At 40.4% G+C, this 25,863-nt stretch overlaps 1 protein-coding gene across 1 annotated transcript in view; it reads right to left on the bottom strand.

Moving 5' to 3' along the window:
* Positions 1-13,551, bottom strand: part of C9 (complement C9) — a 47,101-nt gene extending 33,550 nt beyond the window's left edge. The window contains exons 1-5 of the mRNA XM_055555328.1: positions 13,529-13,551; positions 12,148-12,247; positions 11,590-11,734; positions 11,217-11,364; positions 3,900-4,038 (exon numbers count right to left, since the gene is read on the bottom strand). Coding sequence (XP_055411303.1) covers positions 3,900-4,038; positions 11,217-11,364; positions 11,590-11,734; positions 12,148-12,247; positions 13,529-13,551 — 555 coding nt within the window. The remainder of the gene's footprint in view (positions 1-3,899; positions 4,039-11,216; positions 11,365-11,589; positions 11,735-12,147; positions 12,248-13,528) is intronic.
* Between the last annotated feature and the right edge of the window lie 12,312 nt (positions 13,552-25,863).

Below are 25,863 nucleotides of genomic sequence, written 5' to 3'. Positions count from 1 at the left end.
AGTGAAAGTGAAGTTGCCCAGTCGTGTCTGACTCTTAGTGACCCCATGGACTGCAGCCCACCAGGCTTCCCCGTCCCTGGGGTTCTCCAGGCAAGAACACCAGTGTGGGTTGCCATTTCCTTTTCCCAAAACTGGGTCTAAATGGTGTTTAAGACTAGATTAGTGGTCCCAAGTCTAGATGGGGTTTAAGACTAGATTAGCGGTCACAAGGGAGGATGAGAACTGAGCGACTGGATAGTTGTGATGAGGCAAAACATAAGTTTCAGATTTCAGAGGCAGCATAGTTCTGGTGAATACAAGGTTAAGGATGTGTCTAGAAAATTAGTGACTCTACTAAAGTAGATATAGGAAGTTAAGAGGCAACAAGAAATTCCTGGCAATGCACATAATATAAAATCACTCAGTATTTTGTTAGGATTTAGGGTGGAAAGGCTGCTTATAATCCAGGTGCACTTTCCAAACCTTTGCTGACCTCCAAAATCTTACATTCTCAAGGAGATTCAGGTTTAAAAAGAATTGTAATGAAAACCTGAAACCTGATTTACAAATTGTTACTTTCAACAACAAAAGTAGAGATGACTAAAGATAAAGAAGTGAAAAGGAACTAATTCATGCATGTAATCATCACTTTTTTCCCCCTCTATAATTGCAGCCTTCAGTTGTTCTTGGTCATCACTTCTGATTTATGGTAACCAATAAACCTTGAGTGAGAATGTAACTACTAATTAACCAGAACTGCATTTAATCAGAACTAAGTCTTTTTCTGTTTATACTTTTAAAAAGAATAGCAAATATTTATTGAGTGTTTGCTGTGTGTCAGTAACATGAATGTTTCACCTATTTAGACTCATTTATCTTTACAGGGTAGGCATTATTATTTCTATTTTACAGATGAGGAAACTGAGCCATGATGAGGAGAAGTAATCTTCCCAAGGGCTAGGATTCCAAACTGTGCAGTGTGCTCTGGAGCCAAAGCTGCATTTGAGACAAGACTGGAGAATCCCAGGGACGGGGGAGCCTGGTGGGCTGCCGTCTATGGGGTCACACAGAGTCGGACACGACTGAAGCGACTTAGCAGCAGCACTGAGGGAAAGTGAATGTGTCAGAGTAAGATGTCATTATTAGGGAATGTTCCCCATGGAATGATAGGTTGATAGAATTCTTTCAAAAAAATGAAAGATAGTAAATTATTGCCCGTAAGTAACTAAAACAAGATTTTAAAAATTGTCATCCAGTACAATTTTGTTAAGCACTTATCCTACACATATATTGAGTGACAACTGGTAATAGGTTATAAGGAAGTAAAATGCGCATTCTCTGCCTTTAGGCACTATAATAAGAATATACATGAAAAAGTAGGTAAAATCTGCCAAAGAGGATTAGAAGGCGTAGAAAATAACCCTTTCCTAAAAAGTAAAAATAGAGATTTTCATTCAATAAACTCAAGTTCTTTAATGTTGAGCTAGTCGTGGACCTTAACAGATTAGGATACTGGGAGCATTAGCATTACTAGCACCAAGGGTGGGGGATGATTTGGGGACTTTTTAACAGGCCCCCAGCCAACTCCATCAACATCCTTCCTCAGGTGGCACAAAATAAACACTCAGGTCCACAATCCCTATCAACTTTTTTATAAGCTGGATGCCAAAACTCATTTGGAGGCATTAATCTGATCTGAACTGATGATAAGTTATTTATGGCCTTCATTTCTCCCACCTTTTGTAAATATCAGTTCATTTTGCCATAGATATGTGAATGTGTTTGACTCTATGATGCTGTTCCCAATTCCACCTGGGGTGTAAGTAATATATAGGATAAGTACCACATCATCCTTGTAAAATTCAAAACCTTCCAAATTAGGAAACACATCTGTTTCCAGAGTTGTAGATAAGGGACAGCAGTTTGCTTACTTTCCAAATGTAGCTTCAAGATCAGTCCTGAGCAACCCTCTAGCCCTCGTCTCTTGGTTCACACCTGTTACTAAGCTTACAGAGAAGCTAACAGGCTGGTGACAGACACAAAGAAAACCTTAACAGCACAGACCTGAGAACTAAACAAAAATAAAATAAATAAAACAACACAATAAAACTTCTTGCATCAGCAATGACAAAGTTTCCCTTCTTTGGTATACTCTTTCAAAGAAAGTAGAACATGTGTAATACTTCTTAGAAAGACAAGAACTCCTCTTCAAAAAATATGCTTAAAGAAGGTTAACCTGGCATGATGGGAAACATCAATAATCCAGAATGTTCCCTGACATTTGTGGAAAACTGATTTTTTTCTGGACTTACGGGTACCAGAAATATGACAGTGTGCACATGGGGGAAAGAATGTCAGTCAAATATTTGAGACATTAAACATCTTGAACATTCACAAGACAGGATGATCACTTCAGGCTGCAGTGGGTAGGGACTGATTTACAACATAGAAATAAAAGGAATACTAACTACAATTATGGAAAAGTAATGTTTCTCAAACTGATGGGATTGACAGCAATAATAAAGGACATTGTCATGACTAAATAAGGTAAATTTTATGCATCGGAAAACAAAGATCATGGCATCCGGTCCCATCACTTCATGGGAAATAGATGGGGAAACAGTGGAAACAGTGTCAGAATTTATTTTTTTGGGCTCCAAAATCACTGCAGATGGTGACTGCAGCCATGAAATTAAAAGACACTTACTCCTTGGATGGAAAGTTATGACCAACCTAGATAGCATATTGAAAAGCAGAGACATTACCTTGCCAACAAAGGTTCATCTAGTCAAGGCTATGGTTTTTCCTGTGGTCATGTATGGATGTGAGAGTTGGACTGTGAAGAAGGCTGAGCGCCAAAGAATTGATGCTTTTGAAGTGTGGTGTTGGAGAAGACTCTTGAGAGTCCCTTGAACTGCAAGGAGATCCAACCAGTCCATTCTGAAGGAGATCAGCCCTGGGATTTCTTTGGAGGGAATGATGCTGAAGCTGAAACTCCAGTACTTTGGCCACCTCATGCGAAGAGTTGACTCACTGGAAAAGACTCTGATGCTGGGAGGGATTGGGGGCAGGAGGAGAAGGGGACGACAGAGGATGAGATGGCTGGATGGCATCACTGACTCGATGGATGTGAGTCTGAGTGAACTCCGGGAGTTGGTGATGGACAGGGAGGCTTGGCATGCTGCGATTCATGGGGTCGCAAAGAGTCGGACACGACTGAGCGACTGAACTGAACTGAACTGAATGGAACCATTTAAAGAAACAGATTATTGTAGTTACTGGATCAGAGTAAGTTATTTATTATTCTTTATTATATCTTGTTTAAAACAAAAACTAATCTCTAAAAGTGATAAATGTTGTTCCTTTGAAGGGAGGCAGGTACAGTTTGTGGATTGTTTTAGAGAATTTAGGTGACTTACAGAAAGGCAGTAGGCTTGAGCTGGCATTTTGTAGAGTAAAAATCACTCTAGGAAATAATTTCACTAGAACTGAGGATGGAGGGTTTTGAGGTCAAAACTCACATTAGTCAAGCAGGTGTTACAAAGGGGACATGAAGGAAAATAAATCTAGAGACATTCTGGGTAGGTTAGCCAAAACCGACCCTTAAGAGCATGGCAGCAGGGTACTCAGTCCTTAAGTCAGCACTAATTTAATTTTTAGTTTCATCAGAATCTTAAATGATTCTTTTCAGAGATGAGGTGTTTGTCAAAACTCTACCACTAACTGCATACTGCTGAGGATTGATCATAGACTGCTGTATATTATCTAAAGAGACTCAAGCTACACCTCTTCTTTAAGTCAATCTTATGTTCACATTGAATTTTCATTCTACTGAATTTTTCACATCATTTAGAATGAAACTTATGGAACCAATTGGTCAGCTAAAGCTGAACAGTGCATTTTCTTCTAAGAAGACTTACGTCATAGGTCAGCGAAGCCACGTTCCAGGGCCTGCGGTAGTACGTCAAGGTGTTGCCATCCCAAACTCGGTCACAGAGTCCATTGTAGTACTGGTTGTCAAAAGGGGTGCTGAGCGGATCCATGCCTAAGATGTTGATCCTGAGAGTGAACAGAGTAGCATCAGGCATGGAGATACCTGGAGCGAATGCCAGGCAGCCCTCAGGAACTGGGAGAGGAGAGCTTCAGCTCACCGTGTCCCCAAAACCTGTGTGATGGTGTGAATCAGGAACAGAAGCAAGGGCCTGGTCACCTCTACTCTGTGTCCGGGGTGGGAAGTACACCTTAGGAAGGTCTTATAAACTCTTATAGGCAATTAGGCCACTGTTGAGCCCAGTGAAAGAAATTCAATAAGGAGGAAGCAAGGGGCCATCTGGCTGTTAAAGTTGAATTCTCACTGATGTAACTCTTAGCTAACCTCCCTTGGTGAACTATAAGCCAATGCTACAATATCACCTCTTAAAATTATCTGGGAACAGAGCATCTCAGGGGGGAGTATAACATATGCATATGATTTTTTAATCTGTGAATCAACATGGGGCCTCTGTCTCTCCCCATTCTCTTTAAACATTTTCCTCCAGCTGTCTCATTGTTTGTCACAAACCTTGTTCCCTCCAGACTTATTTTACTCTTATTACACTTTCCAAGAGGAACACAAAAATGTCATCATCCAGCAAGGCATTCTCAAAAGTTCTCCTTTTTTCTCCTAGCAAAATATTGTTATTTGGCAAACTTTAATTCAGAAATAAGAATCCTGTTTAGCCTAAAAAATATTGACTTTGATTTGTAGGCCAAAAATCAATATATGAAGAAGAAATAGTTCATTCTTCGTGAAGTGCTAATTGGTGAAACAGTCCTTGCTGTCTAGACTGTATCTGGAATAAATGGCCCCACGGCAGAGAGGCCAAAATAGAGGTTTGCTTCTCATATCCATAATGTAGCTTGGCACAAAAGAATAAATATGCTCTAAGCAAAACTCTAAGCAAAAGCTATTGCTCTGGACCACATCCCTGAGTCCAATGAGCTGGATTACAAATCTGGATGTTGGTTTCAAGAGCAATTTGTCAAAGGGTTTGGATAGTAAACCCATTGCTAATGCAAGAAAAATAATTGGAAAAGTATCCTATTTCCAATGGGTTAGTTAACAACAACATCTTTATATAAACAGCACATTCTTAATAAACTTTGAATCTATAAAGAAGAAGAACATTATAGCTCAACTTAATGAAAGGCAAGTTAAGGAAATGATTTAGTAATATCTTTCTCAAGACTGATTGTATAGTTAGAATTAACTCCTTCTCACTATTTGCCCCACCAAAAGTACCTTTCATGAAAAGTACTTATGGCCTTAAATTTCTAGTAAAGGGCCAAACAGTAGACTGAGTCAGTTGAACAAGGAAGAGAGGAAAAAAGAAACTCTATATATCTAGTTTACATTCTTAAACATCTTATGCTGGATGGGAGATTAAAATTTTGTCTTCAGCTTTTCACCCATCCCTGTTTTCACAGACATGTGAACAATAAATATTTTAAAAAATATTGCTAAGGTTTAGATACAAATACATAGAATACTGAAAATAAGTGATCTGTGTTTGTTTCTTAAACAAGACCTCAGGTACTTTATTCTGTCGTGAACTTGTCTTCCATGTATCTTATTAACAATGACCCTGTACCTCTTTGTATTTAATGAATAATGACATTGAATTGGCTTATAATGATGCAAAGAGTCAACTCATTGGAAAAGACCCTGATGCTGGGAAATATTGAAGACAAAAGAAGAGGGCAGCAGGGGATGAGATGGTTCGATAGCATCACCAACTCAATGGACATGAACTTGAGCAAACTCTGCTGCTGCTGCTAAGTCACTTCAGTCGTGTCCGACTCTGAGCAAACTCTAGGAGACAGTAAAGAACAGAGAAGTCTGGTATGCTGAAGTTCATGGAGTTCACAAAGTTCATGCAGTTCATAAACAGTAGGACATGATTCAGCAACTGAACAACAATGGTGATGAACTCTTAGGTGACTGTGTATCTATGAGTAGTGTAGTGTTTGTAATAAGCAATGGGTAATATTAAGATAGTTAATATAGTCTTTGATTTCATTAACATTATATTCAAGGTAGGGTTTAGATACAATTACCAATTTCAAACAATAGTCCAAGGATGAATGTGCATGTACCAAATGGGTAGTACAGGTAAGTGATGTACAAATTTCCCAAGAGGAAGAGGTCCCCATAGCAGGGTCGTAAAAATGGTTTTAGAAGGAGTATCAGGATTTTATTTGAGTTTTGAAGATGGGGTCTGGAGGGCAGAAGGAATGAGTGTACAAAATACTGTAAGTGGAGGGACTGCTCTGGTGGTCCAGTGGCTAAGATTCTGCACTTTCAATGCAGAGGTTCCCGGTTTGAACCCTGGTCAGGGAACTAGATTTCACATGCTGCAACTCAGAGTTCTTGTGCCACAACTAAAGATCTCAGAGTGCTGCAACTAAGACCTACTGCAGCCAAGTACATTTAAAATTAAAAAATGTTCTGTAGGTAGAAATATATATAGCATATTTTGGGGTGGTAGTCTTCAGATTTCTTGGTTGTCTACTCTAATAAATCATGCCTCCTTGTGCGGTTTTAGTTTGACATCTAAAATGTTTCCTTTTAAGTAGTTGCAAAGGATAAATTGATGAAAGTGAAAGAGGAGAGTGAAAAGGTTGGCATATTAAAAAGCAGAGACATTACTTTGCCAACAAAGGTCTGTCTGGTCAAGGCTATGGTTTTTCCAGTGGTCACGTATGGATGCAAGAGTTGGACTATAAAGAAAGCTGAGCACCGAAGAATTGATGCTTTTGAACTGTGGTGTTGGAGAAGACTCTTGAGAGTCCCTGGGACTGCAAGGAGATCCAACCAGTCCATTCTAAAGGAGATCAGTCCTGGGTGTTCATTGGAAAGACTGATGCTGAGGCTGAAACTCCAATACTTTGGCCACCTGATGTGAAGAACTGACTCACTGGAAAAGACCCTGATGCTGGGAAAGATTGAAGGCAGGAGGAGAAGGGGACGACAGAGGATGAGATGGCTGGATGGCATCACTGACTCAATGGACATGAGTTTGAGCAAGCTCTGGGAGTTGGTGATGGACAGGGAGGCTGGTGTGCTGCAGCACAGGGGGTCACAAAGATTAGGACACGACTGAGTGACTGAACTGAACTAAAGGATACATTTCCCAGCATGCTGTAAATATTTACACTTTAAAATATAATTATAGTGCTTCTTTTAAAAACAAATGGCATATAAATTCTGTAGTGATAGCAGGTATTAAGTAATGACAATGTTTATATTTCTTTAACAGCTGATTGTTTTGTGGTATTCCTTTTGATTCTTCTTTTTAAAAAAATAAACTTTATTTCTTAGAGCATTTTTAGGTTCATGGCAAAATGAGTAGATAATAGAGTTCCCATATTCCCCCACTCTGTTTTATGCTTTGATCTATATTTCTATTTCATTTCTGCTATAGAATTTTAACCTAATGTAATGGATTTTTATGCATGGAAGTTTTAATTGATCACTTTTTCACACTTTTCTATATTCAAAAGATATTAATTAAAAACATTAAATATTCTTTGACCATAAGGTCTAAGTGTTTAATAAATTCTCTGGATTGAGTTACCATTTTTAGTAGTACATTTAAACATATTAAAATTTAGCAATATTTAATAAACATAAAATTTTTATTGGAAAAGCATCTCTCAGTGAAATGAATGGGGCTTCTTTTTAATTAGTTGATTAGTTACTATTTGGCCACCTCATGCGAAGAGTTGACTCATTGGAAAAGCCTCTGATGCTGGGGGGGATTGGGGGGCAGGAGGAGAAGGGGAAGACAGAGGACGAGATGGCTGGATGGCATCACTGACTCGACGGATGTGAGTCTGAGTGAACTCTGGGAGTTGGTGATGGACAGGGAGGCCTGGCGTGCTGTGATTCATGGGGTCACAAAGAGTCGGACACGACTGAGCCACTGAATTGAACTGAACTATACCCGTGTTAGAATATTACTTACTGCTAGAAAAAACATAGCAGTATTGACTTTATTTCTACTCTTCATTTTTATAGATGTAACTGCTGAGAAACTTTATGCACATAAATAAGTAGATAAGAATAGAAGAAATTTTGTCATAGCAATGGCACTCAATTTCTCGATCTTCTGAGTTTTATGCCAAAAAAATAACACCGACTAGTCTTTAGTTAACTGTTATTTTTATAGCCATTACCTGACAATTGATTAGGACCTTTAAATGCTGTTGGTAAAAAGAATTTGAGACCACTTGACTTACAAGGCCTTAGAGTCCAAGTACAACTGAGTACAAAATTTGGAATTGTTTCTTGGTTTTTCTATCTCATAGGGAAATATGAGATGGGTGAGGGATGTACTCTTCTTTTGGGAAGTGGGAGTTAAATTGTAAAAGAAGAGGTAAGACAGGAGAATGGATTTGACAACTGAATGAGTGATCCCGAATCTTCAAGCTTATCACTTAAAAATCTGTATGTAAGGAATTGAAGATTTATTATTAGTTACATTAGTTAAGTAACTAATAGTTGGGGAAACTTATTGTAAAACTCACCTATCGCCCCCCCTGAAAAGTCTTTTTGCACCCACAGTAAGATTACCCCAGTTTGCAGGGTTTTGTTCTATGGAACAGCAGATTGTCCATTTGGCTGGATCCATTTGGAAAGTTACAATGAAGCTGCTCCACAGACTAAAGGAGGCTAGGGAAGAAATGTTTCAAAACTTTTGACTTGGCTCCACCACTACAGAGACAGCCAGTCTAGTCTAGAATGAGCCAATTTTCTTTCTGCCAAGAAACATGAAAACTTCTCATGGATGGAATGTCATCGCTTGGGAAATAAAAAGCATGTGTTCTTTGGCAGCATTTGGAGATGGCTGTTTTCACACCTGCACCTAAAATCCAAGGCAGTTCCAATTTACCAGGTGAGCTGAAGAGCAGGCTCCCTCCACAGAAGTGCTGTTATGCTTAGATCACACACAGGAGTAACTCCTTGTGTATAGCACATCATTCACAGCTGGTATGGACTTTTTTTTTTTTTTTCCAATGGATGCAAGATGGGTTGGGGATTTTCCTTAAACACTTCTGAAGAATCTCAGATACCAAGAGGCTGAAACATTTGTGATACAAGTGAATTCTCCTGGCATGAGAATTTAAATGAGAGTCCTTCAAATGAAAACAACTATAAATTTAATTAATTTATGAGTACTTGTGACTTTCATGTGTAAAAGAATCTGACTGTATATGACTGATATGACTTGGTGAGGTTTTCCAAACTGGAGAGTTTATAAGCATGTAGCTATGATTAGTTTGTTTATTCCTATTATCTCTATTTAGCCCCATATAAACATAATGGAGATACCTAGTATTGATACATAAATATGTAACATCAATGGTATTGAAGAATACCATGATTATGGATATAACAAAGCATGCTATTTTGAAGTTGATTGTTAAATATTAATTACTGATTTATACTACTCTCTATAGTCTTAATTCCAATATTTGGGTAATAAATAACTACTTAAGGAGTTTCATTTTCTAAGATTAGTTATGCTTTGAAGTTAGGGAGTTGACTTATAGGCTTTGTAGTGATGTGGGAGGAGTGATGTGGGTAGTGAGGGGAATGTGGGAAGAAAGAGGGTTAGGTGACATGATGAAAAAAAAACACGTAGTTTTCTCTTGGTCAGGGAAACTTGGGTTTTAGTTCTGCTAGCAACTAATATCAGAGAAGGCAATGGCACCAGTACTTTTGCCTGGAATATCCCATGGGTGGAGGAGCCTGGTAGGCTGCAGTCCGTGGGGTGGCAAAGAGTCAGACATGACTGAGTGTCTTCACTTTCACTTTTTACCTTCACACATTGGAGAAGGAAATGGCGACCCACTCCAGTATTCTTGCCAGGAGAATCCCAGGGACGGGGGAACCTGGTGGGCTGCCGTCTATGGGGGTCATGCAGAGTCGGACATGACTGAAGCGACTTAGCAGCAGCAGCAACTAATATGCCAAAAGGCCTTGTTGATTTTACTTAGTTCTTATCTATAAAGTGAATATAACGCCGCCCCTAACTATCTGACAGGATTATTATGAATAGCTAAGAGAGGGAATGCTCAAAAAGATTTGGAAAAATTCAAAGTATTATGCAAATGAAAGCTGTCAGAGAACAATAGCTTTATGAAGACTAAATTAACTACAGGTGATTGCTCATGGTAATGGGATCTTAAAACGGTTGGTGGGCTGATTCTATCAGAGCCTATCTCATTTTCTACCTCTTAGCCAACTTTCCACACAGCTTGGGCCCCACCCTCTCACTTAGTCCTGCAGGCTCAGCTCTGTGATGATGTCATCACCAGCCCTGATCAAGGTAAGGCGGGAGGTGTTTAAGGAGTCTTGGATGCTCTCTGGGATGCCTCATTGGGAAACTCCCTGGCAGATATCATAGAATGAATTTTCTCTTCATGTATAAAAGAAACCTTTAGATTGCAAATGATTGTTTTTCAGCCAAGAGGGCTATGATTTCTGTATCCTTTTCCTATAAAATCAGATGTAGATTTGCAAATGAGAATCCATAACACAAGTAATGCCCTGCTTGGAGCCTGTTTGTTTAGTTCAGAGAGAAAACTTCCTTAGATTCCACATAAAGCAGTAATTGTATGGAAATGAGTGAAACTTCAGCTCTGTAATGAGAAGCAGAGTCTCAACACCAGCCCCACATGGCATCAGAACTGCTCCCTCTCATCTTTACCTCTTGGGCAAACTCCAGAATGCTGGGACCCCCTGAGAATTTATACCCAGGTAGAGATCCAAGAAAAGTTCCAACAGAACTTTTCCAGTCTTCCTGGGCATACAAATATTTGAATCGAATTACCAGACCTAATACTGGCAATTCAACTTCAAAAATTAATGTGTCGTTTCAATCTTGCTATTGTCTTCCAGAGGTTGATAACCAAGGGATCTCCTCTCCTATTGACCTCAGAAGTAATCACCTATTATCCTGATAGTCTAATCTATTTCGTAGACACCTACTGAAGCCAGGCAGTTTGTCCAAATTATTTTGAGATGCTGATTCAGCACTTAACTTCTTTCAAGCTCAAATATAATTCAGACAGAATACAGATCCAGAGGCCACTCTGTACTGGCTCAAACCATCTACCACTCCAGCATGGCAATAGATGTGGGGATCATTTTCACTCATCCTCATCCGCAAGTATACAAGTGGAGTACAGACCCAAATCCTGCCGTCCTTGCCAGCTCTGACTCTTCCACCACTCGGTTGCGGCAAGGGGGACGAGGATCCCGTTCACAGTTATCCTCATCTGAATAGTCTCCGCAGTCATTGTCTTCATTACACAGAAGCCGATTCTTTATGCACCTGCCTGCAATCAAAATCAGGAAAGACAGAAAGACACTGTGTATCTCACGCCAAATTTTCTTTCTTTCTGAAGTTATCAAACATCCTTTAAAGTTAGAGAGGAGTGATCACACATTATATTTGGATTTTTTTGTATCCACACTTGGAAGCATGAGGGTCAGGAAGCCCATTTCCTTCTTTTCGCTTATAAAGGCACACAGAAGCCCTCACCAGGCCACGGGAGGATTACCTGTACCGCACTGAAAATCGTTGCCACAGTCCTCCTCGGGGTCTTCGCAAGCCTCGGTGGGTACACACTGCCGTCGGTCTCCCACGGCGTCCACGCACTTTCGCCCATTAAATTGTCCAAAGATCTCAATGCTCCTTGAACGAAACTGCACAGAAACAGCTGGAAATGCTGGCGTTTCTAAGGCCAAAAAGGGCTTCTGATCTAAAACTGCATCCATACCCCTGCAAACCTCCAACCTCCAGTTGAGTCAAAGGTTTTAGGATGGAAGCCTGAAACATAGTCCCTGACCTCTCACTTGGAGGAACACCTCATGTGGTGAGGTTGGCAGGCTCTTGTGTAGAATATGGTTCCTCCTGACATTTGTTCAGCCAGCTGGGCAGCATTCAGGTTTCCCAGTAAGGTTAGCCTAATCCATTTAGATATTTTCCTTTAATTCTGAGTTCAGAACACAGTTGGTGGTGGTGGGGTGGGGAGGTGAGGCTCCTACCTCTTTGTCATTTTCCTGGCAATACAGTTGCCCTCTGGGGACACCAGTGGGGAATGGCAAAGAATACTTACCATTTGTTTGAGGCAAGGGTCACATTTCGACCACTCACTCCAGGAGCTCATCCTGCAGTCTATGGGCAATGGTGTGCCTTGTCTTTCTGCTGGGTCGTAGCTAAGATAATAAAACATATCCGTTAATAATTACCATTATGTGTGCTTGTTTCCAAGAAGTCTTCACAAACCAGATTAATTTATTTACTTCTTTCTCTCTTTTGAGCCTCAGTACTTATTCTTTTACTCCACCTCTCATTTGACACTTGATCACATGCTGTATTTTATTTTCAACTCAACTTTTTTGTTTAATTCTTCTATTGTGTTATAATTTAACCTTCGGCCTAAGTTGAAGAAAACTAGTAAGTCATCCAGCTCAGGAATTTCTCACTGATTAGTCTTATTTTTTCAAAAAGTGTAGAGACTCACTGAAGCTAGGAACAATCTTTCACTCTGTGCCCCTCAGAGAGTCTGGCAAAATTTCAAGTTGTCCTATTTCCTTGCAAATTTAAGCCAGTCCACCCAGCCATTCCTGTGGCAAGCACTTCATAAATCAAGCTTTCCCACCCCTGCGATTTGTATGTCCTGAACTTACAGCATCACACTCCACATCAGGACTCATTCCTCATCCTTTTTGAATTTCAATGTATACTTTTGGGCACTTTTAACCTTCCCTCGCACCCCTAGCTGTGCTTTTCTGGCTTTGAACTTTTCTTTCTGTCTTGGTTCTCCATTCCAGGCTCTTCCGGTTGAAACACCAGCTTGAATTGCTATCTTATTCAGTGGCCAAAAGAAAACCAAGAACAGAAGGTATGAAACAATAATCTTATAAACTTCCTGCCCCGTTTTCCTGAAGTGGCACCTGTCCTTTTCATAATGCAGCTTTTAATTTTTATTTTGGAGGGATGGTAAGGCCAATCCCTCCTCCAAAGCTCTAGTTGTCAGCATCTCTTTGAACCCTTGTTAACTGAGTATTTCTTCCATTAAAAATTCTCCTTCACTACCAGCTCCTTTCCATTTGTAGTAGAATGTATTCAAGTCCTTGACATGAACATAAACAAGTGAATGAACAAATAGAACACTCTTTCTGAACTTTACCTTTCCTTCCAGCTACCCCCACTTCCCCCCGGCCTTCACAATGACACTTTAAGGAATTCCTAGAGATATATTTTTGTTTCTCTCTGTTCCAAAATAATAATACGTCTCAGTTCCTCCTTTTAACCACTTCCCAAATTCTCTCATCTTTTTTAGGCCCGCTTTCTGGAAAAAGTAGTTTGCACTCTGGTATTTTGTTCCTTACCTCCCAATCACAGCTCAACTCTCCTGTCCTAAGGTCATTGCTCTTGCCAAAGTCGACAGTGACTCCAAGAGGCCTTCTCCCTTGGTCCCCTTCAGTTCTTACCTCACTGACCACTTAACAGCCATCAATGAGGTTGACCACTCTTGCTCTTTAAGATAGTCTCTTTCCTTGGACTGAATGACACCAGGCCCCTTTCATTGCTTCTTTCCCCTCTGTCCTTTGCTCCTACTCTCCTGGGCAGGTTCCTTGTCTTTTGACAGTCTCAGAAATGCTGTTTTTTCTCAAGTTACCGTCCTTGGATTTCTTTTTCTCTCTACATTTTCTCCAAGGTTTTGGTGTCCTTGTATATGTTAAGGACACCCAGAGATAAGTCTGCAGCCCAGAAATCTCTTCTGAATTTAAATTTGGATACAACTCCTAATTGGACATCTACGTGTGAATGTCTTCATGGCTCGTGAACCTAAGAGTGTATGTGTTCTATGTGTTCAACTCTTTGCGACCCCACGGACTGTAGCCCACCAGGCTCCTCTGTCCATGGGATTCTCCAGGCAAGAATACTGGAGTGTATTGCCATTTCCTTCTCCAGATGATCTTCCCTACCCAGGGGATCCAACCCAGGTCTCCTTCATTGAAAGCAGATTCTTTACCTTCTGAGCTACATGGAAGATTCCATGAACTTAATGTTTCTCCAAACAAACCTAGTACTTCTTCTCTCAAGGTTGTTCCTCCTGTATTTATTGCCTTGGTAAACAGTGCCTCTATTTATGCAATCACCCTAACCAGAGACTAGAGTGGTATTTGTGTTATCGAACCTCATCCCCCAAATAGAATCAACCACTAAAACATTTTCTTTATCACTCTAAATGACTCTCAAATCCTTCTACCCTTCATCTTTTCCAGACATTTCTCTGGTCTACAAAAACATTTTATCTCTCCTAGATGACAACAATTTCTTTCTAATCTGGTTTCCAGAAATCATCCAGAGAGAAATGTTTAAAATGCAAAGCTCATCATTCATTCCCTTACTGAAATTCTTTAGTAGTTTCTCTCTGTTTTGAAAATAAAGTCTGAATTTCTTGACATGATACAGTAGGCAGAGTAACAACCCCCAAAGACATCTGTGTCTTAATCCCCAGAATCAGTGACTATGTTACTTCACAAAGATACTCTGAGCATGTGATTAAGAGGAGATTATTCTGTATTTAATCTGGATGAGCCCATTCCAATCATGTGAGCTCTTAAAAGCAGAAGAGTGGTTCAGAGGGATATGCAGTCTGAGTGGCAGGAAAAATTCAAAGCATGAAGAAGGACTCCACCCACTGTTGCTGGGTCTGAAGATAGGAGTTTCACCAAGGAATGCAGGCAGCCCCTGGAAGCTGGAAGATGCAGAAATGGATTCTCCCCTAGAGCCTCTAGAGAGGATTCTAGCCCCACCAGAGCCTTGATTTTAGCCCAGTGAGACCCGATTCAGACGTCTGACCTATACAACTGTAAGATAATAAATCTGTGTTGTTTTAGGCCACTAATATGTGTTCACTTACTATAATTGTGATAGGAAACTAAGACATGTAGTTTAGAGCACTCTACATGGCCCATCTTCTTTCTAATTCTTCAACTCCACTTTTCCCTCTAGCTACACTGTACTTGAAAGGCCCAAGATAAGCACATTTTCTCCCATCTTAGGCTTTTAAATCTACTGTTTCCTATTCACCACACTGATCTTATTTTTAACATAGATTTTTTCCTCAGAGAACTTCCCCTAACCCTTCATGTAATTTACTTTTCCATGTACATATTCTTATAGCATCTTATTCTTCCCTATATCATAAGTGCCTCTGCAATGATATATTTCATTTAATCAATTTATCTATTCACTTTTTTATTCATTCATCAACTATTTATTGTCAACTATTTTCTAGGCTTCAAGGATACAATGGTATGCAAAACAACCAAAAATAGAAACCATGATCTTCCGACTAACAGAACTTATGTCCTAGATAAAAACATCAGTGAGCTAAGGAAATTCTCAATCTTGCTCAGCTTGCATATCAAGTGTCTGGAACATAATAGGTACTCAGCAAATGTTTTATGAAGGAATAAATGAATAAGTACATGAAGAAGAAGAAAGTTCTTGATCTTTGGTCTAGGACAGACTCAGGTCTGTGTTTCTCTAGGCTCTGATCTGGTGAACCACTTATATTATATTCTTACAAGACTTGCTTGTCATTCAGCAACCTTCAGGACTGAAGATACCATTTTTGTAAGTCTGACCTTTGTCTATATCATTCAGAAAATCAGGACACTTGATAAACTTCAGTCTTCTAAAAGTACAGGTTAAAAACATTTAAGACAAGCTGCCAAAACTCCTTAAAGAACCTGATTTCATGGAAGTTTGAATATTTACATCTATTTAAGATCACATGGCTGAAAAATTCTCTTCGAGAACTTTTCCATTAACCTAAATCCTCGTCTGGAACTGACCAGCCCTAATCAAGAGGCAATGGTGGATGCACCTTTATGACCTAGAGAAACAGGAAGGTCTCACTACTGATTACATATCATAATCCTCCAATAGTGAAAATAGGAATTGTAAAGTTATAATCCCCCATTCCACACTAATTAAATCAAGCTTTCTAAGGATGGGCTTCAGGCACCAATGTTTTTTAAAGGTATCCCAGATTATTCTCACATTCACATGAAGTTGAGAAAAACAGCTTGGCACTATCTGGAGGATATCTATAAAATCTGGGGTGTAAGGGGGTGTCCATTACATTGCATAACCCAAGCTTGAGATCACCACTGACCTGAGTCACTGCACTGGTTTATCACTGGTTTTAGGAATCACTCTAGGCTTTACCTACTAATGTACTTACGGATCTTTGTAATCTACAAATCTAGCTTTTCTAGTATTAGTTAGGCCTGCTGCATTCAACTGGATTATTTGTTCCTGTCTTTTTTGTATTTATCACTTAGAATATCATGTTAGCATTTTGTTTCAGTGTCTTCCCCAAAGAGATTAATTCCTTGGTTTTAGAAATAACACCCTAAATATACCAGTGGTATGACACATTATGCACCCAATATGTCAGCAAATCTGGAAGACCCAGCAGTGGCCACAGTACTGGAAAAGGCCAATCCTCATCCCAGTTCCCAAGAAGGGTATTACTAAAGAAAGTTCTAACTGCAATTAGACAATTGCACTCATCTTCCATGCTAGTAAGGTCTTGCTTAAAATCTGGCATGCTAGGCTTCAGCATTATGTGAACCAAGAACTTCCAGATGTCCAAACTGGGTTTAGAAAAGGCAGAGGAACCAGAGATCAAGTTGCCAATATTCGCTGGATCATAGAGAAAGCAAGGGAATTCCAGAAAAACATCCACCTCTTTTTCATCCACTATGCTAAAGTTTTTGACTGTGTGGATCATAACAAATGGTGGAAAGCTCTTAAAGAGATGGGAATACCAGACTATCTTACCTGCCTCCTGAGAAACCTGTATGTGGGTCAAGAAGCAACAGTTAGAACCCTGTGTGGAACAACTGATTGGTTCAAGATTGTGAAAGGAGTACAACAGGGCTGTCTGCTGTCACCCTGTTTGTTTAACCTATATGTTGAGCACATCATGAGAAATGCCAGGCTGGATGAGTTACAAGCTGGAAACAAGATAGGCGGGAGAAACATCAACAATCTCAGATACGTGGATGGTACCACTCTAATGGCAGAAAGCGAAGAGGAACTAAAGAGCCTCTTGATGAGGCTGAAGGAGGAGAGTGAAAGTGTCAGCTTAAAACTAAATATCGAAAAAACTAAGATCATGGCATCCAGCCCTATTACTTCATGGCAAATAGAAGGGGAGAAGGTGGAATTTGTGACAAATTTCCTCCTCTTGGGCTCTAAAATCACTGCAGATGGTGACTGGAGCCATAAAATTAAAGGTTTGCTTCTTGACAGGAAAGCTATGACAAACCTAGACAGGGTGTTGAAAAGCTGAGACATTATTCTGCTGACAAAGGTCCATGTAGTCAAGGCTATGGTCTTCCCAGTGGTCACATACAGTGTGAGAGCTGTACTGTAAAGAAGACAGAGCGCCAAAGAATTGATGCCTTCAAACTGTGGTGCTGGAGAAGACTCCTGAAAGTCCCTTGGACAAAAAGGAGACCCAACAAGTCAATCGTCAGGGAAATCAACCCTGAATACTTGTTGGAAGGGCTGATGCTGAAGCTGAAGCTCCAGTATTTTGGTCATCTGATGTGAACAGCTGACTCATTGGAAAAGTCCCTGATGCTGGGAAAGATTGAGGGCAGGAGAAGAGGGCATCAGAGGATGAGATGGCTGGACGGCATCACAGATAAAATGGACACGAACTTGGGCAAACTTCAGGGGATGGTGAGGGACAGGGAGGCCTGGCGTGCTGCAATCCACGGGGCGCAAAGAGTTGGACACAACTGGGAGACCGAACAACATGACACCTTGATCTTTCTCACCTGCCATTGAGACCAGCTTCAGTGAATACCTAGTTCAGAGAGCATGGTACAGACTTGGGGATTATGAAGGGAAGGTAAAACTCCCTGCAAATACTGTCGAGTGACTTACAGTCCTTTGTGTGGCAAGCCTAGAGTGCAGTCAGTACTGGGGACCAACCAGAAAGACTGCTCATGATGTCACACATCAGTGACTAGGACCCTGCTCCCGTGATACTGGCATTGACTATAGAAGTTTCTTTAAAATCCTTCACATTAATAGTAGCCCCACATTAACAATGTGCACACTAATTGACTCACACTTTGGACTTAGAACAGAGCACCGGATCTTTGCCTTTGATCTTTTATTGCCCTCCTAGACCGTGATTTCAATTCATCCTCTGAATGATTCAACCTGGTCCCATGGGTAGGTCTTCACAGATCCCACTCTTGCCTCAGAAGGACTTACACCCCTCTAAATGTCAGGCTCAGCGTATTTTTTCATTTGCTAGGACTGCTGTAACAAAGTATGCAGGCTTAAACCTCAGAAATGTATAGGTGTCTGCAGTGTTGAAATCTTCTTCGGCCTCTCTCCTTGCTTTGTAGGTGAAGGTCTTCTTCCTGTGTCTTCATTTGATCTTTCCTTGGTACCTTTGTGTGATCACAGTCACTCTTCTTATAAGGACACCAATTATAATGGATTAGGGCCTGCCCTAACGACCCCCCAATACAGTCACATTCTGAGGTACTTGGAGTTAGAATTTCAACATATAAATTTTAGAGGGACACAATTCAGTCCATAACACTCAATAAAAGTTTTTTGATTAAGCAGTGTCTTATGTTTTCCACTACTTTTTCTAGACCATTTCCAAAGCTTATTTTCTCAAAAAACCTTTATTTTACCACTGAGGGTAAATTCTACAGGTGTTATCAGTTATATTTTACAGACAGGAACCTAAAAACAGAAAATTATTCTGCTTATTCAAAGTTTGACAGTTAATAGCAAAACTGGGTTAAGAATTTCTGTCTCGCCACTCTTTCTTGCTGCTATTTAATTGCTAAGTCATGTCCAGCTCTCTTGTGACCCCATGGACTATAGCTCCCCAGGCTCCTCTGTCTGTGAAATTCTCCAGGCAAGAATACTGGAGTGGGTTGCCATTTCCTTCTCCAGAGGATTTTTCCCACCCAGGGATCGAACCCTGGTCTCCTGCATTGGCAAGTGTATTCTTTGCCACTGAGCCAAAGCTACACTTTTGCTTCCTCTCTTATGCTATCTTTTCTCCCCACCTCAAATCCTCTTTGAAATAATCTAAAGATTCATAGCTTATTCCACAGTTTATGGATGTAATAGTCTGATGATCGTTAGACATTTAGAGACACATTAAGTTAATAAGGATATATTTATTTTTTAAATATAGCAGCTCCAGGTAAAGGTCAGCAATTAGGCAATCTAGTTCTTGCCTGGATGTATTTTTAAAGCTTATATTCAGGTTAGCCATGAAGTTCACACCCAAATGAACTTTTTGGCCAACCCAATATATAAATGTTGTCAAATTAAACAAAACTGAAAATTACTGAAAAGTGTGTGAACACCTAAATGTTTTGCCTTCACTGCACCAGATACCTGGATATTTAGAGGCAAAATAAAGGTAGGCTTGAGGGAATTATTAGGAGGAAATAACAGATTATGCAAGAGGAATGTGTTATTGAAATGAAAGCACTCCATAAATATTAAGAAAGAAGGTGAATAATCTTGGATAGCTCCTTTTGTGCCCAGTACCCCCTCCCCAGACCCTTTAATTCACTAGACAGACAATCTTTTGTAGCACAGAGACTGTGTCTGTACAAAGTCTACCACCTGCCTTTCACCCTGCTGAGCTATTAGGCTGAGTGGAGAAGTATTTATAATGCATTTTCTGGATTCTTAGATGAAATGTGTTTATCAAGTAAAGCCTACTTCCAAGTGTTTCAGTCTCAGCTTGAAAGTCATTTCCTAGATCAAAGAGATGTACATCAACTTGGCAGGGCGTCTAAATCTGGACCAGAAATGCAGTAAATGAAGAGCCACTGATGTACACCTGGTCTCATCTCCCTGCCATGAAGAGAGGTTTCCAGCTTCAGAAAACGAAAACCTCAGGAGAGTAGTTCACACCCAGGACACTTTGTGGTGGGCCCAGGCAAGAAAACACCTGCTGTAGCAAGGAATCCTTTTGTCAATAAATAAGACAATGTGGCTCCTTTGAGTGAAGAAATATAAACTAACAGGATTGCATTTTTAACCCATGGATCCTCCAGCTTGTTTAGTTCCTGCAGTTCATCAGGATGAAGAAAAAATATAATGGCTGTGGTCACTACTCGAAAATTTCAGATCATCTCCTGGTTCCCCAAGTCTTAGTTAAGAGCTTCTCTCATGTACTCCCAATGAGCCAACATTCAGTAATATTTATGGAGGATCTGCTCTGGGTCAGGAATTGTCCTGGTAACTGGGGCCACAAGATAATATCTTGACCATCATGGAGCCTATGTTCTAGTGGGTGAGATACAATAAAAGAGTATCCTAAAAATGCAATATGCAGTATCAGTTAAGAGATGCGAGCTGTGAAGGAAAATAAACCAGGGTAAGAGGACAAAAAGTGCCATAGGCTGGGGTGAAGGTGGGGTTTTTTGCAGAGGGTGGTGACTGAACCCTCTCAGAGAAGGGGTGTGTGTGTGCTCAGTCACTCAGTCATGTCTGACTCTTTGTGACCCCATGGACTGTAGCCTGCCAGGCTCCTCTGTCCATGGTCGTGCTTTACAAATGCGTTCACAAATTTTTTCATGTTAAGACCATCAAGATGGGATCTATGTGACCCCTTTTGAAGCTGGTGGTGTCTTTGTCAATGCCTTTGATGAGTAGAACACAGGGGAAGTGAGCCTGTATGACTTTTAAGGCTAGGTTAGAGAAGCCCATGCAAGGTCTGCTGGTTTATCTAAAGACACTGGCCTTGGGAGCCTTTTACCAATATGTATGAAGCCAGCTATCCTAAGCCCACCATGTGGAAAGTACACACACACACCCATACACACACACATACACAAGAGATTCCTAAGGAGAATCAATTGCTCCAGTCCCCCAGCTGCTTGTGTCTTCCCAGCTCAAGTGACAAACATGAGTGAAATTGTCATGATGACCCCAGCCCCAACCACATTTGTCTGCACCCATATGAGAGATCCACGACAACCACTCAACTGAGCCACGTCAATGCCGAATTCGAGTCAAAGAAATAATTGGTATTGTTTTAAGCTCCTGTTTTGTAATGATTTGTTACACAGTAAAGGAAAAAAAATGATGAGAACAGGGGCTGCTATTTGTTTCGATACGTGAATGAATTCAGAGAGAAGGTATGTGAGGGCCTGGAATAAGAGTGTTCTATGCTAAAGGAGTAAGTGCAAAGGGCCTGAGATGGCATGTTGGAGGTACAGCAAATGGAGCAGAGTGACCACAAAGGAGAGTGAGATGCATCTGGAGAAACAGGCAGGAGCAGCTCATGGCTTGTTGCCCATGACGAGGAGGTTGCATTTGATCCTAAGCTTGATGGGAATCCTTAGAGGAATATGAGAACAGTAGCAACACTCAGATTTGCGTTTTCAAAAGATTTCCCTGGTTGTTGGATGGGTAATTGACTACTGCAGAGTGGATGAGAGTGGATGCAGGGCAGAAAGGAGAGTGATTTGGGCTAATGTAGTCACAGTAGAGACAGTGAGAATTGGGCAGATTTGAGGCATATTTTAAAGGTAATACCAACCAGACATGCAGTTACATTGCATGTAGCAATAACACTAATAGAGGAATCAAATATGGTTCCCAGGTTTTGACTTAGTAACTCGGTAAGTAGGGCTTCCCTGGTGGCAGAGAGGTAAAGACTCTACTTGCCAATGCAGGAGACACAAGAGATGAAAGTTCGATCCCTGGGTTGGGAAGGTCCCTTAGAGTAGGAAATGGCAGCCCACTTCAATATTCTTGCCTGGAAAATTCCATGGACAGAGGAGCCTGGTGGGCTATATAGTCCGTGAGGTTGCAAAGAGTAGGGCATGATTGAGGGACTGAGCTCACACAACACAGACATCATGACTCCGTGACTAGTGCTGCAGACTGGGCGGGGATGGGTGGAGAAGTCAGTAAGTCTGTTCTGGACATGTTGGGTTTGGGATGCTTGTGATATTTTCAAGAAGAGATGTTGACTAAGTAATTGGAGATTGGGCTCAGGAAATAGATTCGTATCCTAGATATAAACCTGAGAATTGTCAGAATATAGGTTAGGTGACATTTCTCACCGTGAGGCTGGAAGTGAGTGGTGCGTCTGGAGTAAGGCTGAGGACTGAGACAACATTTAAAGGAAATGTTACAACATGTCTGAAAGCTGATGGGAACGATTTGGTACAAAGTGAGATACTGTTGATGTCAAAGAGGGGGCAGAATTAAAGGAGCAGTTTTTGGTGAGGCTGGAGCAGATGAAGCCAGTACCCAAGTGACTGGTTAGGCTCAGGGAACGTGTTGCCTTTAGCATTGTGGGCCTCAGAGAATTTGGCTGAATTGCTCTTGCCATTTACTTGTTGATATTCCTCACTAGACTGTAAGCTCACTGAGGGCAGAGACCTCAGTAACAGGCTCTGTATTACACTATATCTCCCGAAGCAACACCCGGCCCATGTTGCAAAGTCAAAAAATAACTCCTGTATTAAATGAGTGAATAAATAAAAGACCATACTTGGCCAAGAATAGTTCATAAATAAATATTTATTAACTTGTATTAAATGTGGATATTAAAAACACAGATGAATACAGCCAAACAAGGAGATTTTGGATATTATATATATATATGTATATATATATAAATTTTTTTTTTTTTTTTTTGGCTGTGCTGCATGGTCTATGGGATCTTAGTTTCCCAACCAGGGATTAACCCCACAGCCCCTGCAGTGAAAGCACAGAGTCCTACCCACTGGACTACAGGGGAATTCCCTGGATATTTTCAATTTAATAGTCAGGCCTAAATTTTCTATTAATGAGTGTTTGGGTATTTTTCCAGATTGCTGTTTAATTAAAATGAATTGAATGATAATTGCTAACTTTTGTGAGTGCTTAGTTTATGTCAGAATCTCTTCTAAGTTTTATATGCATTATCTCATTTAATTTTTACATCAGCCTTATGAGGTATCTTCTGGTAGTATCATCATACTTGAAAGATAATAAACTAAGCCACAGTAACAATGAGTCATTATTTGCAGGTTACATAGAAGCTTCTTGGTGGCAGAACTGGGATTCAAACCCAGGCAATTCATCTCCAGAACTGCCATATCCAACTACTCTCTAGATTTCTAACTCCAAGTCTAGAATTTCTTAACTGTTAGAAAAATGAAGAATAAAGTAAATATGACAACTAGAAACATGCCACATATACTGCCAAAAGATGAATGACAAAACTGAGAAAGATGTTTATTATTCATACCAGAAATAAAGGACGACTAATATATAAAGTCATCATAGAAATCTCAAAGGGACTCAATTGAAAAATGGGCAAAGAATACAGTTAATGAAAAACAAAACAATCCATACGTATAGCCTTTAAACATATGAAAAGATGTATAGCCTGATGAAGAGAAAGGCAAATTAATTCTATTCAAGATACTATTTTTTACCTATGAGTTCTGCAAATACAAAACTTGGCCTACAGAAGCAAAGCTTCAGAGAAACAAGCACTTTTATACTCGGCTGACAAAAGTGCAAAATAATACCCATCCATGGGACTGTGTGGCAATTTCAGCAAATCTTGAAGCAAAACCTTTTGACCCAGTGATATATTAATATCACTTCTGGGAATTAATCCTCAGGTACAATTATCCATTTTCAAAATGCTCTATGAATAAGGATATTCATTGCAACATGGCTTATATTAATAATACAATGTTGGAAACAACCCAAGTGTTGGTCAATAAAAGACAAGTTCGCTGAACGGTATATACATACAATGGAAAATTAATCATTTGTGAGAGGAGGAAGTTCCTTTCGACTGATGTAGAAAAGTCTCCAGGATATATTGCAAAATGTAAAAGAAGAAAAGCAAAGTACAAGATAGTGTATATGATATGATGCCTTTTATGACAGAAAGGGAGAGAGTAAGATTATAGTCGGCTCTATGCTTTAATCCACATAAAGACATACTGGCAGGACACTCAGGAAACTGAAAAGGTGGTTCCCTGTTGAGAAGGTGTGAGGTGAGGCAGGGTGTGTTCTAAGTACTTAATATGTAACACAAATCTCATGAAAAGTCAACACTTCTCAGTCTTTGTTATTTTTTTGATCTTTGAATCATGTAAATATTTTGTTATTTACAAATGGAAAGGAAGAAACTAACAATAGCTATACCCATAGCACACTCTCTGCTTGCTGGTCACTTTGCTAGGCACATTGGATTTGTTATCTCGGCTTTCTCACAGCAGGTCACGTTGTCATTTCCCTTGTGCAGGTGCTAGGAACAGGTTTAGAGAAGTGAAGGAATTTGCCGAGGGTCACATAGCTAGTAAACTGTAAACCTCAAACTCAAGCTGCCTGGCTCTGGAACCTACATTATGAGCTGTTATTCTACTTGTACAGTGTTTTTTGTTGTTTTGCTTTTTTTTAATATTTCTAGTCTACCTTGGGATTCACAAGAGATGATGTGCCATGAGCTAGTCTCATAGGCACGATTGTGTTTGCAAACAAATGATCATTGAAAATCCCCAATGGTTCACCAGTTGCAATAGCTATTGCTTCAGATAAAGTGTCTGCAGTGTCTCTCCCCTGAAGACTGGCGGTAAGTCCCTCCCTTCCTCTGCTAAACCAGAAAGCATATCAAAGTGAAAGGAATACCAAAGTTATTACTTGAAGGAACACTTCACATTTATTGAGTTCTTACAGCATGCTGGGCACAGATATTGTAAGTCAGTTACAGGTTTAGAGATTTAATGTCTATATCGAACCTTATTAGATAAGAACCATTATTTTCACTGGGGCTTCTCAGGTGGTGCTAGTGGTAAAGAACCTGCCTGCCAATGCAAGACACAAAAGAGATGCGAGTTCAGTCCCTGGGTCAGGAAGATCCCCTGGAGGACGGCATGGCAAGCCACTCCAATAGTCTTGCCTGGGAAATCCCCATGGACAGAGGATCCTGGCAGGCTACAGTCCATGGGGTTGCAAAGAGTCAGACATGACTGGACAACTAAGCACACACACACACCCCATCTTACAGATGAAGGAACCAAGGTACGGAGAGGTTGAGTAACAGTTCAGAAAGGTTGCCCAGAGTTATATTGTTAGTAAGTAAGTAATGGCACCTCAACTTGAGTTTGAAAAGTCTGGCTCCAGAGGACTGCTCTGTTCTTATCAAATTTGTATTTTAAAATTGTTTGCAAACACATTTATTTGGCTGAACTATGTGTCTCACCCCATGACTGGTCTGAACACTCTGTTTGGCTTCAACCCTGTATCAAAGGGCTGAGCATAGTGTTCGGAACAGGGCAACCTCCTGAGGGCATGGCAACCCATGCAGCCCAACCCCCGCCAGTGCAGCTGCTTAGAGCTGGGGGGCAGCCAAGGGACCTTTCTGGTCCTCTCTGAAACTGCAGGGCATGACCAGAACCTACGGGATCCAAACTTCAAAGCCATGGAAGCCTTCCCAACGGCCTCTCATTCTTGATCAGCAGGAGTCATGATCTAAGAATGTGGGTTGTTTAAATTATTTTTTAACTTAAGAAAGGGTCAGGGTAAGTACAAGAGGGCTAAAACAACTTTCAGTAACTGACTTCCTCAAACCCCTTTGTACCTGATGTCTAGTAAATGCAAATAATGTTTCTTAGATAATATGGGAAGAGGTAGTGATGGGATAAAGGAAAGCCTGGTGAAGCACTTCACTCAAGCCCGGGCTGGTCTGTGTAGCATATCTGTGTGTCCCCTCCTGGAA

Source organism: Bubalus kerabau, chromosome 18 (assembly GCF_029407905.1).
Source record: "Bubalus kerabau isolate K-KA32 ecotype Philippines breed swamp buffalo chromosome 18, PCC_UOA_SB_1v2, whole genome shotgun sequence".
In the NCBI taxonomy this organism is placed as follows: domain Eukaryota; kingdom Metazoa; phylum Chordata; class Mammalia; order Artiodactyla; family Bovidae; genus Bubalus; species Bubalus kerabau.
This window is presented reverse-complemented; position numbering and strand designations above follow the sequence as displayed.